General features: G+C 35.1%; 1 protein-coding gene across 13 annotated transcripts in view; it reads right to left on the bottom strand.

The window, feature by feature from the left end:
* The window catches only part of ADK (adenosine kinase), a 506,333-nt gene that overhangs the window by 440,045 nt on the left and 40,968 nt on the right, over positions 1-25,320 (bottom strand). For 10 of the 13 annotated variants that reach the window (XM_025434871.3, XM_025434878.3, XM_049108811.1 and 7 more), the window contains one exon: positions 3,638-3,691. The exons of the other annotated variants lie outside the window; for them this stretch is intronic. In XM_025434871.3, coding sequence (XP_025290656.1) covers positions 3,638-3,691 — 54 coding nt within the window. The remainder of the gene's footprint in view (positions 1-3,637; positions 3,692-25,320) is intronic. 13 annotated transcript variants of the gene reach the window in all.

Raw genomic sequence — 25,320 nt, 5'->3', positions numbered from 1 at the left:
TACCATAAGACTACATACCTTGAAGAGAATGCAAAATGGCATGTATACTTTGGAAGAAAATCTAGTAGTTTCTTATAGACCCCAAAAAAACTACTATCCTATTGACTCAGCAAATCTACTCCTAATTATCCAGGAGAAATAAAAATATGCTCACAAAAAAACTTGAACAAAAATGTCAAAAGCAACTTTATTCACAGTAGCCAAAAACTGGAAAAGAAACAGTATAGATGTACCAATAAGAGAACAGATAAACAAATGGATTATATTAATAAGCAATGAAAAGAAGTTAATTGATATACGGATGAATGTCAAAAATTTAATACTGAGTGAAAAGTTATATAAAACAGGGTGTATATACATATACATATATGATTCCATTTATAAGAAATTCTAGAATAGAGAAAACTTAATCTGTGCTAGAAAAATCATAACAGTTTACCTCTGGGAGAATAAGAGCAGAGATTAAATACAAACAGGCATATAGAAACCTTCTGGGGTGGTGATAATGTTCTATATCTAGAGGTTTGGGTTACACACACTTATTTTTTTTAAGATATTATTTTTAAGTAATCTCCACACCCAGTGTAGGGCTTGAACTCAGACCCTGAGATCAAGAGTCCCATGTTCCACCAACTCAGCCAGCCAGGTGTCCCAGGTTGCAAACATTTATGCATTTGTCAAAACTCAACAAATGTATGCTTAAGATGTGTGCATTTCATGGCATGAAATTTTCACATAAAGAAAAAAGCTCTACAAAGTATTGACTTATAGTTGATGCATGTTAAAATATACAGAGGATAACATTCTGATGTCTGTAGTTCCATGGAAAAACTGATAAAGAAACAGATGGATAGACAGGTGATAATAATGATAAAATCTAGCTGCTGAGTACATGGGTGAATATATACTGATAGACAGGTGATGATAATGATAAAATCTAGCTGCTGAGTACATGGGTGAATTTATACTGCATATTTGAATTTTTTCATAATAAAATCTAAGTAAAAAAAAAGTCTACCCTTAGTCTACCTTAGGGGTGAACTATATCATAGACGGTAAATGAAATTTTAAATGAATTAACACACTATGTAAGTTACATACTAAATAATATGAATATATTCTTTAAAAGCAGTTTTCTGTAATTTCTAATATTTGTCGTAGTCTAGAAAGGCCAAAGGAGTCTCTAGCTTGACTACTCAATTCCCAAACCAAAAGAGCTCTGTTATCAGACCTATAAATAACAAGTAACCAACCAATGGTACAGTGACAATCACCAACGTTCATTGATTATACTTGGCAGTAAAGAAAGAAATTGAATAAAATTTAATGACAGTATACTTGATAACCCTCTATCAAGGGAGATTATAGTCAAATGAGAATAGAACAAATATGAAAATATTGAAAAGCTAGCATAATAATGGGATATATTGACTGTAAGAACTCTTGAAGAGGGATCCCTGGGTGGCGCAGCGGTTTAGCGCCTGCCTTTGGCCCAGGGCCCGAACCCGGAGACCCGGGATCGAATCCCACGTCGGGCTCCCGGTGCATGGAGCCTGCTTCTTCCTCTGCCTGTGTCTCTGCCTCTCTCTCTCTCTCTCTCTCTCTCTCTGTGTGTGACTATCATAAATAAATAAAAAATTTAAAAAAAAAAGAACTCTTGAAGAAATCATCTCCCTACACATTGGTCCTATCATGTTAAGATTAACACTTATTACAATGTCTTCAATATGAAGGATGAAATAATTCTGAAAAGATTTTTAAAAGCAGTTTTAAAAGTACTTTAAAAAATCATTATACAGGGATGCCTAGGAGTCTCAGTGGTTAAGCATCTGCCTTTGGCTCAGGGTGTGATCTTGAGTCCAGGATTGAGTCCCCCATCGGGCGCCCTGCATGGAGCTTGCTTCTCCCTCTGCCTATGTCTCTTCCTCTCTCTGTGTCTCTCATGAAAAAAAAAATAAATTAAATCTTAAAAAAAAAACAAAACTATACAACCTGAGAACAAAATATTTTGTGTGTGCACTTTTTTATTTGAGTAGAGTTGACATATAATGTTACACTAGTTTCAGCTATACTACATAGTGATATAACACCTTTAGGTTACTGTATGCTCACCACAAGTGTAGGTACACTCTGTCACCACACAATGGTATTACAATATCATTGACTATTATTCTCTATGTTGTGCCTAAAAATAATACGCTTGAGGGACTCTATCAAAAAAAAGTTATTCTCCATATAGATGTATACAAATTAAAGATTGCATTAAACTAAACCATAAGGGACCTGTATTCAAAGTTAACATATCTTTAAACATTAGGGAGTGTCAAACATTAGGGAAATTCCCAAGGAAGCACGTAAAATTCACCAATATACTTATTAATTGGATAGAATCCCAAGTATTTTTTTTAATTTTTTTAAGATTCATTTATTTATTTATTCATGAGAGACACAGGGAGAGGCAGAGACATAGAGAGAGGGAGAAGCAGACTCCCTGGCAGGGTGCCTGATGCGGGACTCGATCCCAGGACCCTGGGATCACCACCTGAGCCAAAGGCAGACACTCAACCACTGAGCCACCCACAGGCCCCAGAACCTTAAGTATTATCAAGTATTGTGGTCCAACTTGAAGGTGTATAACCAGCCACAGATTCCTCAAATTCTTAATTCTACAGTATTATTTGACATCAGGTGTTTGCATAATAATTAAAGTCATCAGAACTTTCTTACTCCAAAATGGGAAAAAAAAAAAAGACTAACTAGAAAATAGAAGCATATAAATTCTTTTTTAGCTGTCCTCTTCGGACAATGTCATGATACTAAAAAGATTAAGATGAATTTTTAAAATTCCCAAACCTGTCATTTTTTAATAAATATTTTATTTATTTATTCATGAGCGACAGAGAGAGAGAGGCAGAGACAGAGGGCGAGGGAGAAGCAGGCTCCATACAGGGAGCCCGACGTGGGACTCGATCCTGGGTCTCCAGGATCATGCCCTAGGCTGAAGGCGGCACTAAACCGCTGAGCCACCTGGGCTGCCCCCAAACCGGTCATTTTTTTAAAAAAACCTCAAAGTTCCTATGAAATAATAATCTTTTAAATACAACAACAGAGTAGAAAAATAGCCATGGAGGTATTCCAGAATCTTATGTTCAAGTTATTTTTACCTGAAAGAACCCTAAGAACATTAAAATTTTTTAAAGGAACAAAATTTTGTTCATATTTCAAACTTCATATTTAAAGTGTTTTTGCCTTATGTCAATCAGTACTGGGCACTTAACTTTTCATAAAGGAATAAAATTATATTTTGCCATCTTAATCATGAGAGTGGGGAAGTCAATTGGGTAAAAGCCAAAATTAACAACTTAATATTTTATCTGAGGAAAGATCATGAAATTACATATTTCCCAAAATGCCCTTAGTCTAGATGATGGACTACAATACTACATGTTGTAACGTGCACACAAGAAGAATTATTTCCCATGTTAACTTTATGTAATGTAAATTATCCTACTCTTACTACAAGTAAGGTCATAGCGCTAATTACATCTTTTTATTTTATATAATTAAAAAAATCAGATTGTTTATACATCTCGATAGAAGAGCGAACTATAGACCACCTAGGGTTTAATGTACTTACAATTCCTTGTGTTTGTCTTCAGCCAAGATTTGGTCATTTGGTTTAAGAGAATACCTGTAACACAGAAACAAAAAAATACTGGTCATATAAACACACAAGTACATTTGCCTCATGGACATCTCCCTATGGCTATCAACATACAGTTACTTAACCCCTGTAAACAAGCACTACCACACTGTTACAGGTCTCTGTCTTTTTTTTTTTTTTTAAGATTTTATTTATTTATTCATGAGAGACACAGAGAGAGAGGCAAAGACACAGGCAGAGAGAGAAGCAGGCTCCATGCAAGGAGCCCAACATGGGACTCGATCCCAGGTCTCCAGGATCACGCCCTGGGCTGAAAGCGGCACTAAACCGCTGAGCCACCTGGGCTGCCCCAGGTCTCTGTCTTAATTGCTTAAACGCTAATGCCTAAGTTCTTTGCTGTTCTATTAGTCAGTATCAGAGACACCACCCAAGAACTGAAGTAGGATCAGTCTGACGTTCAAAAACACAAGGTATCTTCAGTATTCTTCTGTGGCGAATAATCTGTAATGTTATACTCATCCAGAAGTTCAAAATTCCAAGAAAATATTACAGTAAGTATTTAAGTGTTAACAAAACAATATGCAGTTATTCACTCATTAAATACATAGTAAAAATCTATGTACCACATTATGTCCTAGGTGGTGTGACATAGGAGGAAAAATAAGGTAGTTCCTTGACTTACCCACTTATTAGCTTCATAACCACTGGCATTATTTCATTTCTTTAAGTCTCACTTTCCCTGTCTATAAAACAGAAATTGCTCTAGATACAACAAGTATCTTCTAAGTTACCATATATTTGTAGTGCTAAAGGTAAACAGCTTTCTGAGGAGTACACAGACAAAAATAAACAATGAGTGGCAATTCCCAGGTTTTCAATTTTCACTTGTATTCAACCCTTTCCTAAAAACTAAGCTGCCTGACAATGGGTCAGAGGCCCTAGCAGAAACGTCATGTGGATTCCCCTTTCTTGCCTCCCCCTCACAAGTACCTTTACTCTATAAAAAGAATGGCAAATCTCTCACCCCTCCTGAAAAGAAGCATACTGCAGTGGCTGAGGTATAAAAACCTCTGAAGTCCTTAACAAGAAACAGTTCATAATATTTTTGCCTGCAAAGCCTCTTTAAGTAAAATACCATAAACTGACTGCAGAGATTACTGTTTTATACATTATTTCTGTAAAGAATGAAGCTACAATATATAAATGGAGAACTGTCACAGGATGTCCTATTTTCAGATATATCATGGAATGGGGCACAAGCTGATTACACTTTTCTTTAAAAAGTTTATCTTTTCCATCCCATGTACATTGTCAAAGAATGCATTATTTGTCAAGAAGAGTCCTATGAAGTCCAATGAAGACTCTTCATAGGAAGAGTCCTGTGAAGCAAAGCTAAGAGAGTTTCCAATTAAAAAAAATAAGAAAGTGTGAACTATTTCCTCCAAGCAACAAATTTAAAACAAGTTTCCTTATCTTCCGTTTATCTATTAATGATTAAATATCAGAACATGGATGTTACAGAAAAACAAGTCAAATCATTTATTTGAACTGAAAAATGAAGCCAGACTTTTTTCTACCATGAAAGTAAATCTGATTTGACAATGAAGAACAATTTTACCAATGATTCCAAGGCAAATAACAGCCTTTAACTAGATGAATAGTTTTGACTAAAACATGGTTAAGGCATTCAATAAAAATATTTTATCAAAAAAAAAAATCCTTTTGAAATTAACAATATTTAACTTTCCCCAACATCTCCTAAAATGTTTAGGTAAACATATGCTAATAGGTAAAGCACTAAAAGATATAATTACTAGCTATTTAGGAAGTCTTACCAAAGCCTTTTTTGGTATATTTCCTAGAATTGCATGTCTTTAACGACTCTAATGACTGGAAAGTCAGGTGGTTTCTAATTCTTTGCTTCCAAAAAAACTGAAGGACCTAATCAAATAATCAGCTGATAGACAAATAAAAGTAATTTTTGATGATAGATCATTTGATAATAGAGAAGCTCAAACAACTGAGTGATGCCGCTGAAACAACACTCTGCTTCATTTACCATCCAATGAATTATGTGAACATATATTTCAGCATTTTCACCTGATAAGGAGCAAGAATTCCTCATCCCCTTCTTAGGGAGCAAGACCTCTTATCCCCCTCAAGGTCCCTCTAGCTAGTCTAAGAACCAAATTGACAGATTAACAGAAGAAAATCAAATTTAATAGGTGTATGTATGGGGAGTCCACAGTTTTGGAAATCCCAAAGACAGTCAAACAAAATGAGGTACACCTATCATTCTGAAATAAGGAGAAGAGGGTAGGGGTCTGGGATTTCAAGGAAAGGAATGTACAGGGCAATTAGAAGGGATGTTTGGGAGCACCTGGTGGCTCAGTTAAGAGTCTGACTCTTGATTGGTTCAGGTCAAGATCTCAGTGTCATGAGATAGAGCCCAAGTCAGGCTCCTTGCTGAGCATGAAGCCTGCTTAGGATTCTCTCTCTCCTTCTCCCTCTGCCCCTCCTTGCTCTCTTTCTCTCAATTAAAAGAGAGAGAGATATGTGTCTAATTAGATATTTGTCCTATTATATAAATGTGTCACTCAGATATAATTTATCTCTGTTAATCTTTATTCTGGGAAAGATCCCCAATTTAGATTCTTCTGCCCATTTAAGGGAGGGGCAACAGTTTCTCATGCACCCACAGGTTCTCAAGCACCTTCAGCTCAAAATAATCCACATACCAAAGTGTCACATTCTGAGGGGGGCCTATCCTGAACCTCTACACATCTCTAAAAGAAAAAAGGGAAATAAAATTAATGCTAAACATTATCTTATTGCAGCAATGAGTATTATTTATCCAAGAAAGGTTGAACTAAATGAAATAAATTAGTTTCATCCACCTCATTAAAAGATGCATTTCCAATAAAATGTTTCCTTGCTTAATATTTAACAAAATTTTATTACATTTATGTTGTTTTACTAACTATATGTTAAATATAATTTAATGACTAGGAGATATTTTTAATTCAATATACAGGCATAATTTGTTGTGGAGATCTATGATAGAGTGATTAATATGCATGAAAGGCTTTAATATATGAAAATATATTACCTTCATAATATATGCATAATATATTACATAAAAAGATAATTCACGCACAAAAATACATTACACAAGGATAAAATCTGGCGGCAAAAAGTGTAATAGAAATAAAAATTTGGGCAGCCCCCGTGGCTCTGCAGTTTAGCGCCACCTTCGGCCCAGGGCATGATCCTGGAGTCCCGGGATCAAGTCCCACATGGGGCTCCCTGCATGGAGCCTGCTTCTCCCTCTGCCTGTGTCTCTGCCTCTGCGTGTGTGTGTGTGTCTCTCATGAATAAATCAATAAAATCTTAAAAAAAAAAAAAGCTAAGAAAAGAGCCTGCTTGTATATTTTTATAAATGGATAATGGTAAAAAAATTTTTTTTTAATAAACGGACAATGGTAGGTATCAAACACCTATAGTATTTAGAGTTCACTAAAAGAATGTTTATCAGTTTTATTTAACATTACAATAAAAATCATAAATATTAACCTAATGAGTGAGGAAGTTTATTAAAACATTTTTATGAAAGTTAAGAAGTTTAGGGGCACCTAGGAAGCTCAGTGGTTGAGCATCTGCCTTTGGCTCAGGTCCTGATCCCAGGATCCTGGGACGGAGTCCCATATCAGGCTCCCTGAAAGAAGCCTACTTCTCCCTCTACCTATCTATGTCTTTACCTCCTAAGACAGTCAAAAAAGAGACAGCTTTTATCTGTTCCCCAACTTTCTCTTCCTTCCCCATTTCACCTCTCTTCTCTGTTCCTTTCCCATTAAATCAAAACAAAATATCCTAAAACATCCTAAAAGTCTCAAGATGAGACTTTTAAAGGGAATGATGAAGGAAGTCAGGGAAAAAAAAGAGTCCACATAGGCAAGAAGCAGGCAAGGAAGGGATATAGCCTGATTTTGATCAAAACACTAAAAGGAAAGTTTTACTTTTCTAATTCACAGAGTACGTTTCCAGATCCTCAAGGATAAATTTGCAAGACCCACTTTGAACCATTCTCCAAGCAAATTAGTTCTCTAATCTCAAACTTCAAGCGATCATTCTTCCCATAACATTTCTTTCTCTCATCTGATTTCCCCCTGCTCCACACCAGGTTAACTTTTCATCACATCTCTGTAACTTTAACTTTCCTTCAACTTTGCTGGGAATATTTTTAAATCAATTTTATCTTCCTTATCTCTCCCTTGACTCTTGCACACTGCATTTTAGGAAATTGGTACAGTCTATTTTTTAGTTGGGTTCTGTTTCTTAAACATGAGATAGATGTTCTGCTTTTTTATTATTTCTTAAATTCAAACATAAACATGGCCTCTAAAAAGCCAGACATTGCAAAATGGTATAGTGGCAGTTCTCAACCTTTCTTCTGCCTGAATTTACCAGAGGATAAAGACAAGCACTCATTCCAATCAACAGAAGATAAGGAAGCTGGAAAGAATACAGGGAAGCACCTTCTTTATTTGCCTCTAGCCCCCACAGAACACCTCTGAGACCTGTGTTACTGTCCTAATTCTGCTAGAAATTAGTTTTTTGAAGTAGGCAAGCCACTTAATTTCTGTAAGGATAAAACTACCTATGTCACCGGGTTGCTATGTGTATCAAGTAAGATAATACATGAAGTGTTCAAGTGTCAGCAGTGAACATATAATAAATACTTCTCCCCTTTTTCTTGAAATGCTTTCACCTCTGTAAAATGACTGATTCAATTAGCTCAAATATGGAGGGAAGTTTAAAGTGTTCACATTGTGAAACAAATGCATAACTACAAATTTCCATTAAGAAAACATCAGTGTTGTGTACAAGTATGTCAGTGTTGTGTACAAGCATTATTTATGGAAAAGTAAAATTGTAAGCAAATACTACAGAAAGCACATTTATAATCAGTAGATTACAGCACAATGGGGAAATGGTTCAAGATTAAGTTTAAAAAAGAAAAATGGCAATATACTCCTCCAAAGAATTGGAAACATAACTTCAAAATATTATACAGCATTACAAATTATTCTTATTCTCTTCTTCATGCTTTTTCAAAATGTAAATAATAAGCAAATTACTTTTGAAATTAGAAAAAATGTATTAAAAACAAATACATATATACCACTTTAGAATGTGGTCATTAATATTCATCTGGATGAGGTTTCACTTAAATTTTTCAAGCAATGAACATTTAAGCCTCCAAAGATTAGTTCAAAATTTTTCTTGTGTATGGGATGCCTGGGTGGCTCAGTGGTTGGGCACCTGCCTTCAGCTCAGATCGTAATCCCAGGATCTGGGCTCAAGTCTCACGTCGGGCTCCCTGCAAGGAGCCTGCTTCTCCCTCTGCCTGTGTCTCTGCCTCTCTCTCTGTCTGTGTCTCTCATGAATAAATAAATAAATCTTTAAAAAAAAAAAAAAAACTTTTCTTGTGGAGAATTTTTTAAATAAATTTAAGTACTTTTATTGTATAAATATGGACAGCAACAGGTGACAAGTGGATAGAAAGAGAGAAAGAAGGAAAAAAAGAAGAGGGAAAGGAGAGAAATAAGGGACGAGGGGAAGAAGCAAGAGAGGGGAAGGAGGAATAATTTCTTTCATCCCTGTCTGTCTGAGCTGTTAAAGGAAGACACACTTGAAGCAAAAAAAGAATAAAATCCAATAATGGCATTTCCATCAAGGGTAATGGAAAATGATATGGTTATTTAGGTTTATAATTAAATATCAGAACACATAAGTAAAATGTATCGATACATGATATGTAACTATTAAGCTATGCTAGAATAGCAGTAATATGCAACTACCAGTAATAAAGGTTGGGCCTTGAGACTGAAACAAAGAGTATTTATTCAAATGGGCTTTCCCTGAAGATTAGCATAACATAAAATTTCAAACCTAGAAAGGTCCTTGAAGATACTGTGAAATCCAAAAACAGTCCAGTCATAAATTAAATGGCTAACCCAGTGTCACACAAATAGTTAACGCCAAGCTACAACACTAGCTACATACCACAACAATAAAATATTCCATAAATACTTGCAACTGAGATTGCCCTCTAAGAATTAAACAAGATTCCAAGAAATCTATAAATATTACCACATGCTCCAAAGAATACTAATGGTAGCATGCAAAGTTTTATAGAATTGGCACAGACAGTGTAGGTGTGGCAAAATTTTAAATAACATGTTAAATTAGCCCTAGCAATTAAAGAATAAACTCATCAAAACATATTAGAAAGGAAAAAAAGGGAGGCCAAAAATGCTAATCACCACAACAATGTTTCAGACGAAGGCTGAAATTTAAGAAGCTTACAAAGAAACCGATTAAAGAGTAAACCACAGGGTTAAAATGAAAATAATAGCAAAAAGTTACAAGGTTTATGAAACTAATATTTTAAATTCTCATTAGTAAACTAAATAAGGATTATAACTCAATTACAGAAGGCTGAAGAAAAGACAAAGTAGATTTACACTTAAATAGAACTACACTCTATATCATTAGATTTTTATGTTTTTATTTTTAAAAACCATTGATAATTATTCAAAATGACTAGCTACATATTTTCATTAAAGGAAATTTTAAAATTTGGCTTGTAACATGTCCCTGCTTGGCTACTGGGCCATGATGTGAAAAGTTGGGGCTCAGGAGCACATAGTCAAGAACGAATTCTTGAGATGTCTAGGACCAGTAGACAGAAAAAGCTGCACTGGGATTGGGAGGAGTGACTGACTATATATTTTTAAGTTGGGAGAGAGTTACAGATAGTGCAAGTCTCTAAGGAATTTGGGAGCAAGGTTTCTAGGACCCTGAGGAGCCATTTACTACTGTCTAGTAAAACCTTAGTCAGGAGACCCTTTGGATGTGTATCAGTGAGCCATGTGTGTATATATGTATGTGTATGTATCTATGTATGTTACATCCAACATGGAGTTCAAACTCATAACCCCAAGAGATTAAGGGCTGTACACTCTTGTGACTGAGCCAGCCAGGTGTGCCTACTGATTGCTCTAAATACCATCTATTTTAATGAGGATATGATGATGACAATGACAGTAATAGTAATAACAGCTAACATTTATTGAACGGCATCATATCAAAGTAAAATTAAATATAATGCTTATTCATTACACAACTCCCAGCCATGAATCCTCTACCCACCAGAAACATAAATCAAACTATCTCCCAAATGGGTCTACCTGGATATCACATATTTATCGTATGCATGAACAAAACTGAACTCAATCTCTCCACTCTAACATGTCTTCCTCTCATACTCCCTAACTCAATTGCAAATACCATCATCTATTCAGTCACCAAAACCAAAGTTGGAATGTCATCCTCGTCTCCTTTGCTCTCTTCATTAATCGATCCTTAAATTTACCTTTATAACACTAAAGTATTATTGAACTTTCTCCAAACCATAATTTCCTAACTACAATGATCAGGTTGCCATCCATCAACAACTCTACCACTACAGCCTCCTCTAATTTATCTCCTCAAATCCACCCATCTACTGTAGACACATGCTTTATATAATTTTAAACGTAAATCCGACCAGTCATTCCCCTGCTTAAACTCCTTAAGTGCTCTCCACTGCCCATAAAAAAGACAAGAGAGACATTCCAAGCTCCTTAGTAGCCAACAATAACATTAGCTTGTATTTGGGAAACACATAAACTATCTCATTCAATCCTCACATTATAACATCCTATTTTAATATTCCTTGTTTTTTACAAGAAAAGCGATCTTCCATAGATTAAGAAACATAATCAAGGTCACACAGCTGCAAGTAGCTCCAAAGCACACTCTTAAATCTCTACCTATAATGCCACATTAATGAGGTGATTTCTTTCTACAATTGTCTTTTCAGACTTACTAGCTGCTTAAAGGCAAGAAACTCTGTACTCCCAATACTTGGCCTGTGCTAACCACAAAGCACGTGCTCCAGAACATTTGTATTTAGTTGAAATGAACTATTAAAAATGTATTCGTGTTTAGGTAAGCCTTAGAAATGCCTTTTTCTCAATATCCAAAGTCGAGTCTGAACATCAGAGAATCCACAAGGAGTATCCTCTAATGATCTATGGAGCAAAATAAAGGCCTCATAAATGAGTCTGTGTTCATTCAATTTCCATAGTTTAGATCTTATTTGAGAAGCTTCAGAGCAACTCAAGACTAATCACTTAGTATGTGAAATAATCTAAAATTTCAGAATCAAATGCCAGTTCATCCCAAAATCTAAGAACCTAGAATTCAGAATAGCCCAAAGACCATCTTTCTTTTAATGAAGGTAACAAGGTAACCAAGTTAAAAAAAAAAAATTAAAAATTAAAAATTCAGTAACGTTTCCAAATACCAGCAATAATCTAAAAAATGTTATTGAAAAAATATTCCACTCACAATAGCACTTTATTTTTAAAATACCTAGAATAAATCTAACAAAAAAAAATGTGTATCTGTGAAGAAAATGATACAATTTTGTACTAAAACCTAAGCTGCACTAATATTAGTAACAACTAATCATATATGACTATTTAATTAATTAGGGGCTAGCTCAGCCAGAACAGGGTATGACTTGATTGTGGGGTTGTGGGTTCAAGCCCCATGTTGGATGTAGAGATTACTAAAAAAAAAAAAAAGAAATAATAATAATAATAATAAACTTTTTAAAATAAAATAAAAATAAATGTAATTATTTAAAATTAAATAAAATTCTAAAATCCAATTCATCAGTTGCACTAACCATATCTCAAATGTTCAAAGCTAAATGTGACTATCTGTTATCATATTGGACAGCACAGATACACAACATTCCCATCATCACAGAAAATTCTAGTGGCCAATCTGCTGTAGAGATAATAACTTACACTACATTTTGTTTTAAATTTAATCACTTCTACATGGTTTGGATTTTTTCCAAAACACAATTATTTTTATAATTTTTTAAAGATTTATTTATTTATTCATGAGAGACACAGAGAGGCAGAGACATAGGCAGGGAACCAGATGCAGGACCCCAGGATCACACCCGGAGCCAAAGGAGGACATGCTCAACCACTGAGCCACCCAGGTGTCCCTATAATTTTTGAAGCTAACAAATTTAGCAATGATCAGTACCATAAGATGTGTAAATTTGAAAAAAAAAACCACCTAACCATTTTGTAACCCTGTATTTAATGTATGTAGAGCCTATGAGTTATTAAAATATATAAAAGAATACCTAAAAGAAATTGAGATGTATATCTGCATAGATAGAAACTTATATATAGTAAAGATCTCATTTTTCCTAATTAATCTAAAAATGCAACACAATCCTAAACAAAATTCCAAAAATAATTTCTTTAGAACTTGACATCTTATTCCAAAATTTATGTACAAAAGAGCCAAGAATAACTAAAAACATTCTTGAATAAGAACAAAGTATAGGGACTTTCCCTATCAGACATCAAGATTTATTATAAAGCTTCAGTAGCAAAATAAAAATAGAGCTGCATTAGTTCAAGCACAAACAAATAGACTAGAAAAAAAATGAATTGGGAATCCAGAAACCAAGCTATATATAAATAAAAATTGGCACTGTAGATCACTGAGTAAAGACTGGAGTATTAACAATATAGTGATATGACAGTTGATTTCCTTCAAGAAAAAAAAAATTGTAACTGGATCCCTACTTCACATCATTAACAAAATCAAGTCAATTAAAGACCTAAATATACAAATCATAATGTTAAAACTTGTAGAAGAAATAATGCAAAATAGCTTTATAAAGAATTAACTACAAAAGTGTCAGAGCATTTCATAATTAGTTTTAAAGCAAAACAATTATAGCTTTTAATCTAGGTAATTTGGTGGGGACAGGTGACTTGGGGACCCTACTCTTCCACCATCTTGCCCCCTCCTTGCTTTTAATCTTATATATGGAGTATCATTTGACACTCCAAATATTGTTTTACTTCAAACCTAACATATATTCATTTATAGAAATGATTCATCTTGATTTATACAAATTATCCAGTTGTAATCTTTGGTATTAAATAATCAGCCCAGAAATTTACAACTGACTATTATTGCCTTGGGTAGCTTTGGAATGAATATTAAGTAATGTCTTTCATTCATGCTTAATTAAGACTTACCCAAGGTTTAAGAGATTACATTATTAAAGATTTAGATTGGTAGGAAAAATATATTTCCTCATTCTAACTTCCTTTCTTAAAACTATTTTCATTTCTAATGATGGTTTCTACTTCCCAATGAACTTGTCATTAATTCTCTTCATACTCTTATTTCTGTGATATTTATCAGTGTCAGGAAAAATCAAAACAAACCTGTCATACATTCCTTTGCTTCTTTATCTATATACTTCTTCCTTTACTCTCCATTACTAGTCAACACTCATCTGGAAGTATTTATATACACCATATTTCACCCTCCCCTTACACCCAATGTGTCTCTTCAGTATGCTAAAAAGATTATTTTCAATAGCCTACTTCCTGCCTTAAGTTTTCCTACTTATTTTCAGTCTTAATATTTTGACAAATTGGACACATCAAAACTGAGTAACTTAATTCTGCTTTTCTTTTAATTAGATAAAGATCTTACTTTTTTTTTTAATTCCGGGGGAAAAAAACTGGCTTTACAATCTTTAAATGAACAATAGGATATTTTTGAGAAGTTTTTTAAATACAAATAAGTATCTAATTGGTATTTCAGAATGATGGCAATGCTTATTGTATTCTGAAAACAGGTCAATTGTAGGCAACATACCAACTCATACAAGAAGTGCATTGTTCTGAAATCTTAGTCAAGGAGAGAATTGTTGAATGTTTCAAAGTCTCACTCAGGATTTATTAATCTACTCTAATGAATTAATTAAAATTAAATATTAATAATTTTTAGAGTGAATTACACATGTTTTTCTCAACTATACACTACTGAAGGAAAACACAATTTCACTAAGTTTATAAACCTTTACATATCTACCATAACTTACACTGAAAAAACCTGGACATATAATTGAATTTTTCACTGTCAAATTAACATTTCCATAGTAAGGTAGCAGAAAATTAAGAGAGATAAAAAATAGAGATTTTACAATTAAAACAAACCTGTATGTCAAATCTCCGCACAATGACTTAGGTGTTTTTTTTTGGGACACGAACAAATTTCTTGAGATCCAAATTAGGGCAGCCTGGGTGGCTCAGGAATTTAGCGCCGCCTTCAATCCAAGGCCTGATCCTGGAGACCCAGAATCAAGTCTCATGGCAGGCTCCCTGCATGGAGCCTGCTTCTCCCTCTGCCTGTGTCTCTGCCTCTCTCTCTCTCTCTCTCTCTCATAAATAAATAAAATCTTTAAAAAAAAAAATCCAAATTATTCTTTATATGAGATATCTACCTCATAAAGTTGTCAAGACGACTAAACTGATACCATATACACCTAATACGTGCTGAATAAATGTTATTTTTGTCAGACAATTAATTCTTAAAATTTCATTATATTCTTATTTTTCTCTATACTCTTGAATATTTTTTGGATGGATCGGCCATTCTTTAGATTCAGCTCTTTGCAGTGCGCAGGCCAATACGCAAAGATCATTAGCATATGATGGTTCTGATTCTTTAAAACACTGCTCTGAAAGCTGGACAAACACATTATATGAAAAATATATCTAAAGGCAAAAAAAGAAAGTTTTAATTCCCTCATTAATTTTAAATACTGAACACTTAAAATCCCACTTTATTTATTTTTTTTAGATTTATTTGAGAGAGAGAAAGAGAGAGTGGGTGAGCACGTATGAGTCAGGGGGCAGAAGAAAGGAGAGGGAGAACCTCAAGCAGACTCCCTGCTGAACACAGAGCCTGAGGGGAGGTTCAATCTCATAACCCTGAGATCCATGACCTGAGCTGAAATCAAGAGTCGGCCACTTAACCGACTGAGCTACTCAGGCACCCCTAAAATGCCACTTTATTTATTTTTTTAAAGATTTTATTTATCCATGAGAAGCACAAAAAGGCGGAGACACAAGCAGAGGGAGAAGCAGGCTCCCTGTGGGTAGCCCAATATGGGACTCAATCCCAGAATCCCGGAACCACAACCCAAGCCAAAGGCAAACGCTCAACCACTGAGCCAACCAGTAGCCCTAAAATCCCACTCTTTTCATAAAAATTTTTTTTCAGTGAGATGCTACTTCCGAAGTACCTAACATGTACCCAGAACAATGTTATCATGTACCTAAAATACAAGAGTTTACAGACTTATCTTACAGATTTACTAAGATACTTTTCTTAATTGTGTCTCTCCTCAACAGTGTTTATAAACCCTGCATGCAAGGCTTCTACTATGGATATTTAATCATAAACCTAGTACAGGGCACCGCAGCCACACAGCTTGTTAGACGGCCAACTCTTTCAGCTCAGGTAGAGATCTCCAGGTCCGGAGATGGAGCTCCATGATGGGCTCCATGCAGAGCACAGTCTGCTTGACACTCTCTCCCTCTCTCTCTCTAAAATAAATTAAAAAAAAAAAAAAAAAACCTAGTACCAAAAAAACCACTGAGCTCCCTTTCAATAAGAGATTAGTTAGGAAGCAGAAAAGAATGAGAGCCAAGAAAGTCAAAGGAAACTACAAAGAAAAAAAAAAAACCTCTTTTATACTAAACATCACTTGTTGAAGAAATTACAAGATCACATAAATTAACATATTATTAAATACTTAGAGAATTAAGCCAGCAATCAAAGAGATTTGAACCTAAAGGAAGATAATCATTTATTTATCCAGTGTTTATTTATGAAGCAGAAACCAGGCCTACTCATTTAAAATCCTCAAAACCTGGCATGTAGTTATTATTAACTCATACAATATCCTTTAATTATCAATAATTAAATAATCTAGTTAAGAAATAAAGGTAGTTAGAAGGCATGGTGGAACAGGAAAGGAATAAGGGTCAAGAGACACAGATTCCATCTTAGGTTTATACTGCTAACTATAATCATGGGCAAAACATGGAACTTCTCTGAGTCTATTCCTTGGCTATAAAATGGGTAAAGAGTTATCTCCAGATTCCAATCCATCTCAAAAATTCTACAAATCCGTAGTTATATATGCTAGCACACATATAATGACTGTGAAATATTACACACATACACCCCTTGGACATTCACTTAAATATGGCAAAGAGACTATCTACTCTTTCTCCCAAGATTCTGTTAAAATAATAATAAAGGTACAAAAAGAAAGGTAAAAATCTACAGGCTCAATCTTCAGAAAAAGGAGAGCAAGGAGCACGTGGCTGGCTCAGTCAGTAGAGCATGAGACTCTTGATCTCAGGGTTGTGAGTTCGAGCTCTACACTGCGTATAGAGATTACTTAAAAAAATAAAATAAAATCTTTAAAAAAAAAAGAAAAATGAAAGCGAATGAGGAATTTAGCTAACTGAAAAAATTAAAATCTCAATTGCAACTGAAAGAGGCTATATATGATAGGCAAGCTTTAGCTACTTGCAGAAGCCCTAAGTCTCATAGGAACTGGGTAAGGCATGGAGCTAAAAGTAGAGAAACAGACTATCATCTCACCAAAACAACTGATAATTCCTAAAATAAATTAGAAACCAAACAGAAACATCTCTTAACTGAGAGGCAACAGGCAAAACAGGAAAGATAAGGAGGGTCAGATCAAACCACCTACTTAATTATATTATCTTTGCTCTTTTACCCTATCCAGCTCAAAGAATAAAGTAATGAGGCTTGAAAGACTTTTCTGTAAAGAAACTGAAGAGACTCAGAGCACAGACTTCCAAATACTAATAATATTAGGGGTCACCCCTTAAATATAGGCTTTTAGTATAATCAAGTCACAATAAAGTCCTATTAGTCAACAAACTCAACCTATGCATACCAACCTTTCAATGAGGTTTTGAATGTGGGGTGTGGGCTGTGTATTTGAAAAAAAATTGGGGGGAGATGCCTGGGTGGCTCAGTGGTTGAGCACCTGCCTTCCTTCAGTTCAGGACATGATCCTGGAGTCCCGAGACTGAGTCCCACATCAGGCTCCTTGCATGGAGCCTCCTCCTCTCTCTGCCTGTGTCTCTGCCTCTCTCTTTCTCTCTGTATCTCTCATGAATAAATAAAATATTTTTTAAAAAAGAAAAAGAAAAAACATTTTTTTTGTTATATTTAGTAGTATCCTTTGGCTATGTACCAAATTCACCCAAAACCTGGAAGATTAAGGGTACCTGGGTGGCTCAGTCGGTTCAGCATCCAACTCTTGATTTTGATTCAGGTCATGAGCTCAGGGTGGTGGGATCAAGACCCATTTTGGGCTCGGTGCAGTCCGCTTGAGATTCTTTCCCTTGGTGCCTCCCCCCACTCAAGCTCGCTCTCTCTCTCTCTGATAAATGAAAAATAAAATCTTAAAAAAAAAAAAAAAGGTAAAAATAAAAGAGGGTTTCTGCGTAGCTCAGTAGGTTAAGCATCTGCCTTCCACTCAGGTCATGATCTTGGGGTCCTGAGAGCAAACCCAGAGTTGGGCTGGGCCCCCTGCTCAGCAGGGGAGTCTGTTTCTCCCTTTGTCTGTTGCCCCAGCTTGTGCTCTCTCTCTCAAATAAATAAATAAGTTTTTTAAAATGCTTAAAAAAAAAAAAAAAAAAAAGGGATCCCTGGGTGGCGCAGCGGTTTGGCGCCTGCCTTTGGCCCAGGGCACGATCCTGGAGATCCGGGATCGAATCCCACGTCAGGCTCCCGGTGCATGGAGCCTGCTTCTCCCTCTGCCTGTGTCTCTGCCTCTCTCTCTCACTGTGTGCCTATCATGAATAAATAAAAATTAAAAAAAAAAAAAAAACTTGGCAGATAAAAACAATACTTATCATCCCACACAGTTTTTCAGGGTCAGGAATCCGGGAGTGCCTTAGTTAACGGATTCTGGCTCAAGGTCTTTCAAGAGGATACAATCAAGCTGTGAGCCAGAGCTGCAGTCATCTCAGGGCTCAACAGAGGATGGAGAATCCACTTATAAGCTCACATACATGGTTGCTGGCAGGTCTCTGTTCCTCACTCCCTGTGAGAGCAGGGAGGCCTTATCTGCAGTCACCTGGGTCTCTCGGTAGGGTGCCTGAATGTGAAGACATGGCAGCTAGCTTCCCCCAGACTGAGTAATCCAAAAGAAAAAGTATGCATACAAACAAGTCAGAGAACACCTAAGGTGGAAACCACAGTCTTTGACAACCTAATCTGTCAAGTAGCATACCATCACACCTCTGCCGTATGTCATTCCTTACATAGCTCAGCCCTGACACAGTGTGGGAGGAGACTACTCAAGGGAATACCAAGAGGGGATCACTGGGAGCCATCTTTGAGGCTGGCTATCACAGTATTTCTTCTGTTAACCCCTCTCTGCCTCTTATTTTTCATATTCATGTGTAGTGCCCTCCCACATATTATACCAGATTTGGTCTGTATGACCAATAACATTTGGCAAAAGTGATATCATGTCACTCCTAAGATTAGGTTATAAAAAAAGACTAGTTTTCCATCTAGAATGATTCTTCCTCTCTCAAATCATATGTTGGTCCATGAGATAAGGAACTGAGTCCCTGAGTTCAAAAGCTCTTATAAATGGAGGCCAGTCAATAATGAGTCAGCTGGGAAGCAAATCCACCAGCCGCAGCTGAGGCCTGAAATGACTGCCTCTCTGGCCAAGAGACTGACTGCAACTTGATGGAAGACCCTAAAGAAGAACCACCCAACTATGCCACACTCTCAAATTCCTGATCCTCAGAAACTATCTGAGAGATACTAAATGTTTGTTACTTTAAGCAGTCAAGTTTGGGGGTAACATGTTACACAGCAATAGATAATTTTATTAAAGCATTTTTTTAAAAAAAGACTATTTAATTGAGAGAGAGAGGGAAACAGATTACAAGCAGGGGGAGGTGCAGAAGAACAAGCAGACTCCCCGTTGACCATGAAAGCCAGGATCCCAGGACTCTGGGATCATTACCTGATCTGCAGTCAGATGCTCAACCAACTGAGTCACCCAGGCATCCCAAATGCTTTTTTAAAAAATTATAAAAACAATTCAGAATGTTATAAAAATTTTAAATTGTACAGAGTGTTGAAATAAAATATCTACCTAGCCAATCTACTCTTCCACAACTGTTACTGTTTTGAACATATCCTTTCATATTTTTTTATTCCTATAAATGGAATGACTGTTTAATATCTTATCCTTAAATATGAATTGATAGCCAAAAATCACCTAATACTAGTGGAAAGTCTCCATTGTGAAGGAGAAAGACTATGATAAATAATCAGAAAAGAACCAATCCATAGAAAACTGAAATAATGCAGGAAATAGAAGAGGAACCTTCAAAAAACAAAACCATCTCTAATATGCTTGGACAGGAAAAAAAATTATATCCATAACACAAGAATGTTACATAATAATAATTTAACTAATAGCAAAAACAAAACAAAACAACACTACTAAAGCTTCCACAGAGAAAAAACTGTGATCTATAAAGGAGGGAGATGCATTTGATGTGCTGGCAATGGTACATAGATTCAAAATTCGCAAAGGAAACTCTATCTAACCAATCAATAAGATGTGAAGGAAAAAAATTTTTAAAGATTATCACACATATGCAAGGATTTAAAAAATGTACTATATGTAAAAATGTACACATATTCTTTCTCTTAGGAAGCTACTGAGGCTATGCCCCCCACCCCCCACCCCCACACACACACAGAAAACCAATTACGAAGATATGAGGTGTAGGAAACAAGAGATCCAAAATGGTTAAGTCACAGGTAAGTTCAAGGAAAACTGCTGTTTAAAGGGGGAAAAGAAATGTCTAATACTACAACCAGTCCAGTTTGGAGCACAAAGATAGAGAATTCTAAACAGGAGGTCACCAGAGAAAAAGAGGTTGGAGACTTACTGATTTTGAGGAATGAGGATTCAGAGGGCGAGAGGTTAATAGGCATGTGACAAATATTAGAGTGGTTTGAAAATTTCAGTAATTGTACAGAAAATGGTGCAAATGAATACAAGATAAAATTAAGTAACTGGAAGAAAAACAAAAAGTTTTATACATAATCACAGTCCACAATTTTGTTCACAATGATTATTGATTTGTTTGGACATAATTTAATAATATGAGGAAGATGAAATGGTAGGTGAAAGAAAGCTAAAGCTTTCACAAGCTATCACAATAAGGAGTCAATATACAATATCTAAAACTGACAAACTCAATCAAGCGGCTTCTAGCTGGCTCCTCAGTTGGTAAGTAGAAGATGTTACTCTTGATCTTGGGGTCGTGAGCTTGAGCTCCACCTTGGGGGTAGAGTTTTTAAAAAAATAAAATTAAAAATACATTTGTAAATAAATAAAAACCACCAAACCCAAGAAATACCTAATAAGATAGACCTCAAACAGTCCCTAAGCTTGGGACTGCTAGACAGATGGTTTGCACGAGAAATTAACCTTCAGTTCACTTAGTGTCACAGTCAACATTCAGGAATGTATAGCAGTTGTTAGTAATTACTAAAACCTGGTCAGCAAGGAGGTAAGTAATCAGACTCTTCAAAAATTAAACATCAAGAGATTATAAAAATTCTGGTAAGAATGGCAAAAGCAAAGTTCTCAGAAGGACAGAGCAAATCCTCTCCACTGTCATCAGGAACATGATTAGGTTATCTCTTCCCACAGGGAATGGAAGATCAAGGGTGCCACTCTAGCAGAATGCTGTGTTCTGGAAACCATCCTAATGAAATCATGATCTTGTAACCTTTCCCTATATTAAAGGAACATTTATTCTTTACCTCTCCAATCAAACATCCTTATCAAAATCGTACACAGCAAATATTAGTGTACTGTTTAGAACCAACCAGATAAAAGGAAAAAACAGCTAACAGAATTAAAAATGGCTGCTTTTGGAAAAATAGCATTTATGGAGGGATAAGATAAAAGCAAGGGGAAAGGTAGAAGATACAGCAAAAAAACTAACGTTATTCCTTATAAACCTTCAGTAGTAGTTTATTTTTTAATTAGCACTAGTTGTATATTGATAAGAATTTTTTTATTGAAAAAGCCAGAGAGTTTTCCTAAAAATCAGAAACAGAACACATACTTTATCAAAAAAACTTTGATGGTTAACTCATTTTCATAGTGTAAGATACTAATAAATACAAATTTATTTCATTTACTTAGTACCTATTCCCAGAAATTATTCCTGGAAAAACTGACTTTTACACATCCCAAATGTAAAAAATACTTAAACATAGTCTGAAATGTAAACTAAACCTAGTCTACTAAAATAATAAACAATACTTTCAAAGTATATTCTACAAAAAACTATTAGGGTTAAGAATATGAAAGTCTTTACATTTATGATTAGGGTCCAAAACTTGCTTTTTATCTCCAAGTACTAATTTAAAAATCAAGGTTAAAAATAAAAACCCTCCCAAAATAAAAATATTAAGCTTCAGCTGGCCTTTTAGGATCAGCTGCTAATGAAACAAAGAAGCTACTTGAGCTATGGGTAGTATCAGCACACAGCTGCCAGATCATAATCATTCTGCTCACATTTGCATGAACTTTTAAAAACAAATATCCAGGGGCTCCTAGCTGGCTCAGTTGGTAGAGCATGCAATTCTTGATCTTGGGGTTGTGAGTTCGAGCCACACACTGGATGTAGAGATTACTAAAAAAAAATTTAATCTAAAATAAATAAAAATAAAAACAAATATCCAAAATATAGTGTAGAGTAAGAAAAAAGCAAATTACCTTATACACAGTATTATCCCATAAACACAAACATGTACCTATAGGTTGTATATGCCTAAGAGATATCTGGAGGCATGTTTATCAAAATAGTAACACCGGTTATACACATCATAAAATTGCAAATTTCTTACTTTCTCTTTGTACTTTTATATATCATTTTATTTAAATAGGGACTAATAAATTGATTTCCTGAACAAAATCTCTCACACTAAGCAAATGAAGGAGCTCTAACTTCAAATTCATGAGTTGATGTTCAATTGATTTTTGTTGTTGTTTATAAAGCTTTGAGGTATAACTAACATATTACACCCTATATATTTTAAGTATAAATTTTGATAAATTTTGATATTTATACTCATGAAATCATCACATAATCAAAATAATGAACACATCCCTAGAAACTCCCTCCTGTCTCTTTATAATCTCTCCCTCCCATGTTCTATCACACCTTGCCCCATGCACATAAAACAAATATTGTTTTCTACCACTACAGATTAAATTGCATTTTCCATAATCTCATATAAATGAAATCATACAATATGTTCTCTCTTTTATCTAGCACCTTTCAATGAACACAACTATTTGGAGTTTCATCCAGTCAACATTCAATGCATCCCTTTTTTATTCCTGACTAGTATTCCACCATACGAGTGAATAATCAGCTTAATGATTCACCTGCTGATATTTAGGTAACGTCCAGATTTCAGCTATTAAAAACCAAGTTACCATGAACATTGGTGAGTATTTGTATGGACATCTGCTGTCACTTCTGTTGGATAAAGACCTTAGAATGGGATGGTTGGATCAAACAGCTGATGTACGTTTAACTTTTTAATTAAGATTATAAAACTCAGCGCAGCATTTTACATTTGCCATGAGCAGAAAGTTCCAATTCCTTTACAACCTGGTCAATATTTAGTATGCTCAATTTTAAAATTTTAGCCATTCTAACAAATGTGTAGTAGTATTTCATCATGGCTTTAATTTGCATTTCCCTAATAACAAAAGTGGTTGAGCATTTTTTCATGTGCTTGCCATCCATATATCCTTGTGAATGTTTATATCTCTTGCCCATTTTTTAATTGCGTTGTTTCTTTTCTGATTGAGTTTTGAGAGCTCTTCATATAGTCTGATCAGTGGTCCTTTGTGAGACATATGCTTTGCAAAGATTTTCTCCCAGCCTGTAGTCTGTCCTATCATTCCCATTACAGTACCTTTCCAATAGCAGAAATTTTTCATTTGGATGAAGTCCAAATCATCAATTTTTTTTCTTTTATAAAACATGCTCCTCATTTTATATATAAGAAATCTTGATTTAGACCACAGTCAGAAAGATTTTCTCCTACGTTAACATCCAGAAATCTTATAGTTTTAGATTTGACATTTAGTTTTATCCGTTAATTATATGATGCAAAACATGGGTCCAAGTTGGGATTTTTATTTTTTTTAAGATTTTATTAATTTATTCATGAAAGACACAGAGAGAGAGAAAGAGGCAGAGACACAGGCAGAGGAAGAAGCAGGCTCCCTGCACGGAGCCCAATGTGGGACTCTATCTCAGGACTCCAGGATCACGCCCTGGGCTGAAGGCAGGCATTAAGCCGCTGAGCCACCCAGGGATTCCCAAGTTGGGATTTTTATATGTGGATATTCAATTGTTCTAGCACCAGATAGATATCTTCAAGAGATAATCCTTTCTCTACCAAACTGCCTTGCACCTTTGTAAAAAAATCAGTTGTCCATTTTTGTGTGGACCTTTTTCCAGATTTTCTATTCTATGCCAATAATATCTTTATGGTAATATCACTATTTTGATTACTGTAAATTTTATTGCAAAACTTTATTGTAAAATTGATTCCTGAATATTACTAGCTTTATAATAGTTCTTGAACTAGTAGTAGCTCTTTTGTAGATTTTATTAAATATTTTACATGTCTTTTACTTTTTCTTCTCTGATTGCCCCAACTAGAATCTTTAGGACCACTGTATACATTGTGAAGTAAGAGTCAACATCTTTAAATTGTTTCTAATCTTAGGGAAAATCATTCAGCCTTTCACCAGTAAGTGTTACACTATTTATCAATAGGCTTTTCCCTAACCTAACTACTTCAAAACTTACTGCAATGCTACAACAATCAAAATAGTGTAGTATTGGCAAAAGGACAGACATATAGATCAATGGAATAGAACTGAGAATCCAGGCTTAATCTACAAGTCTAGGGTAATTGATTTTCATCAAGAGTACCAAGAGCATTCAATGGGGAAAAGAATGGTCTCTTTAAGAAAGGGTGCTGGAACAACTAGATTTCCACATACAAAAGAATCAACTGAATTTTTTTGTTTGTTTTTAAAGATTTTATTTATTTATTCATGAGAGACACAGAGAGAGGCAAAGACATAGGCAGAGGAAGAAGCAAGCTCCCCATAGGGAGCCAGATGCAGGACTTGATCCCGGGACCCCGGAATTATGGCCTGAGACAAAAGAGACATTCAACCACTGAGCCACCCAGACATCCCTCAACTGAATTTGTAATAAGCATCTTATACAAAAATTAACACAAATCAAACATCTAAATTTAAGTGCTAAAAGCTATGAAACTCTTAGAAGAAAACATACACATGTGTCTTTGTGACCTTGGATTTAGAATGAATTCTCACAGATGACAGAAAAACCAGAACCACAAAAGAACAGAACAGAAAAAGTAAACTTCATCAAAATTAAAAACTTGTGCATCAAAGTAAACTATCAAAAAAGATTTTATTTTTTAAGTAATCTCTATAGCCAATGTGGGCTCAAACCCACAACCCTAAGATCAAGAGT

Source organism: Canis lupus, chromosome 4 (assembly GCF_003254725.2).
Source record: "Canis lupus dingo isolate Sandy chromosome 4, ASM325472v2, whole genome shotgun sequence".
Lineage (NCBI taxonomy): Eukaryota > Metazoa > Chordata > Mammalia > Carnivora > Canidae > Canis > Canis lupus.
Note: the sequence above shows the minus strand (reverse complement) of the source record. Positions and strands in the feature narration are given on the sequence as shown.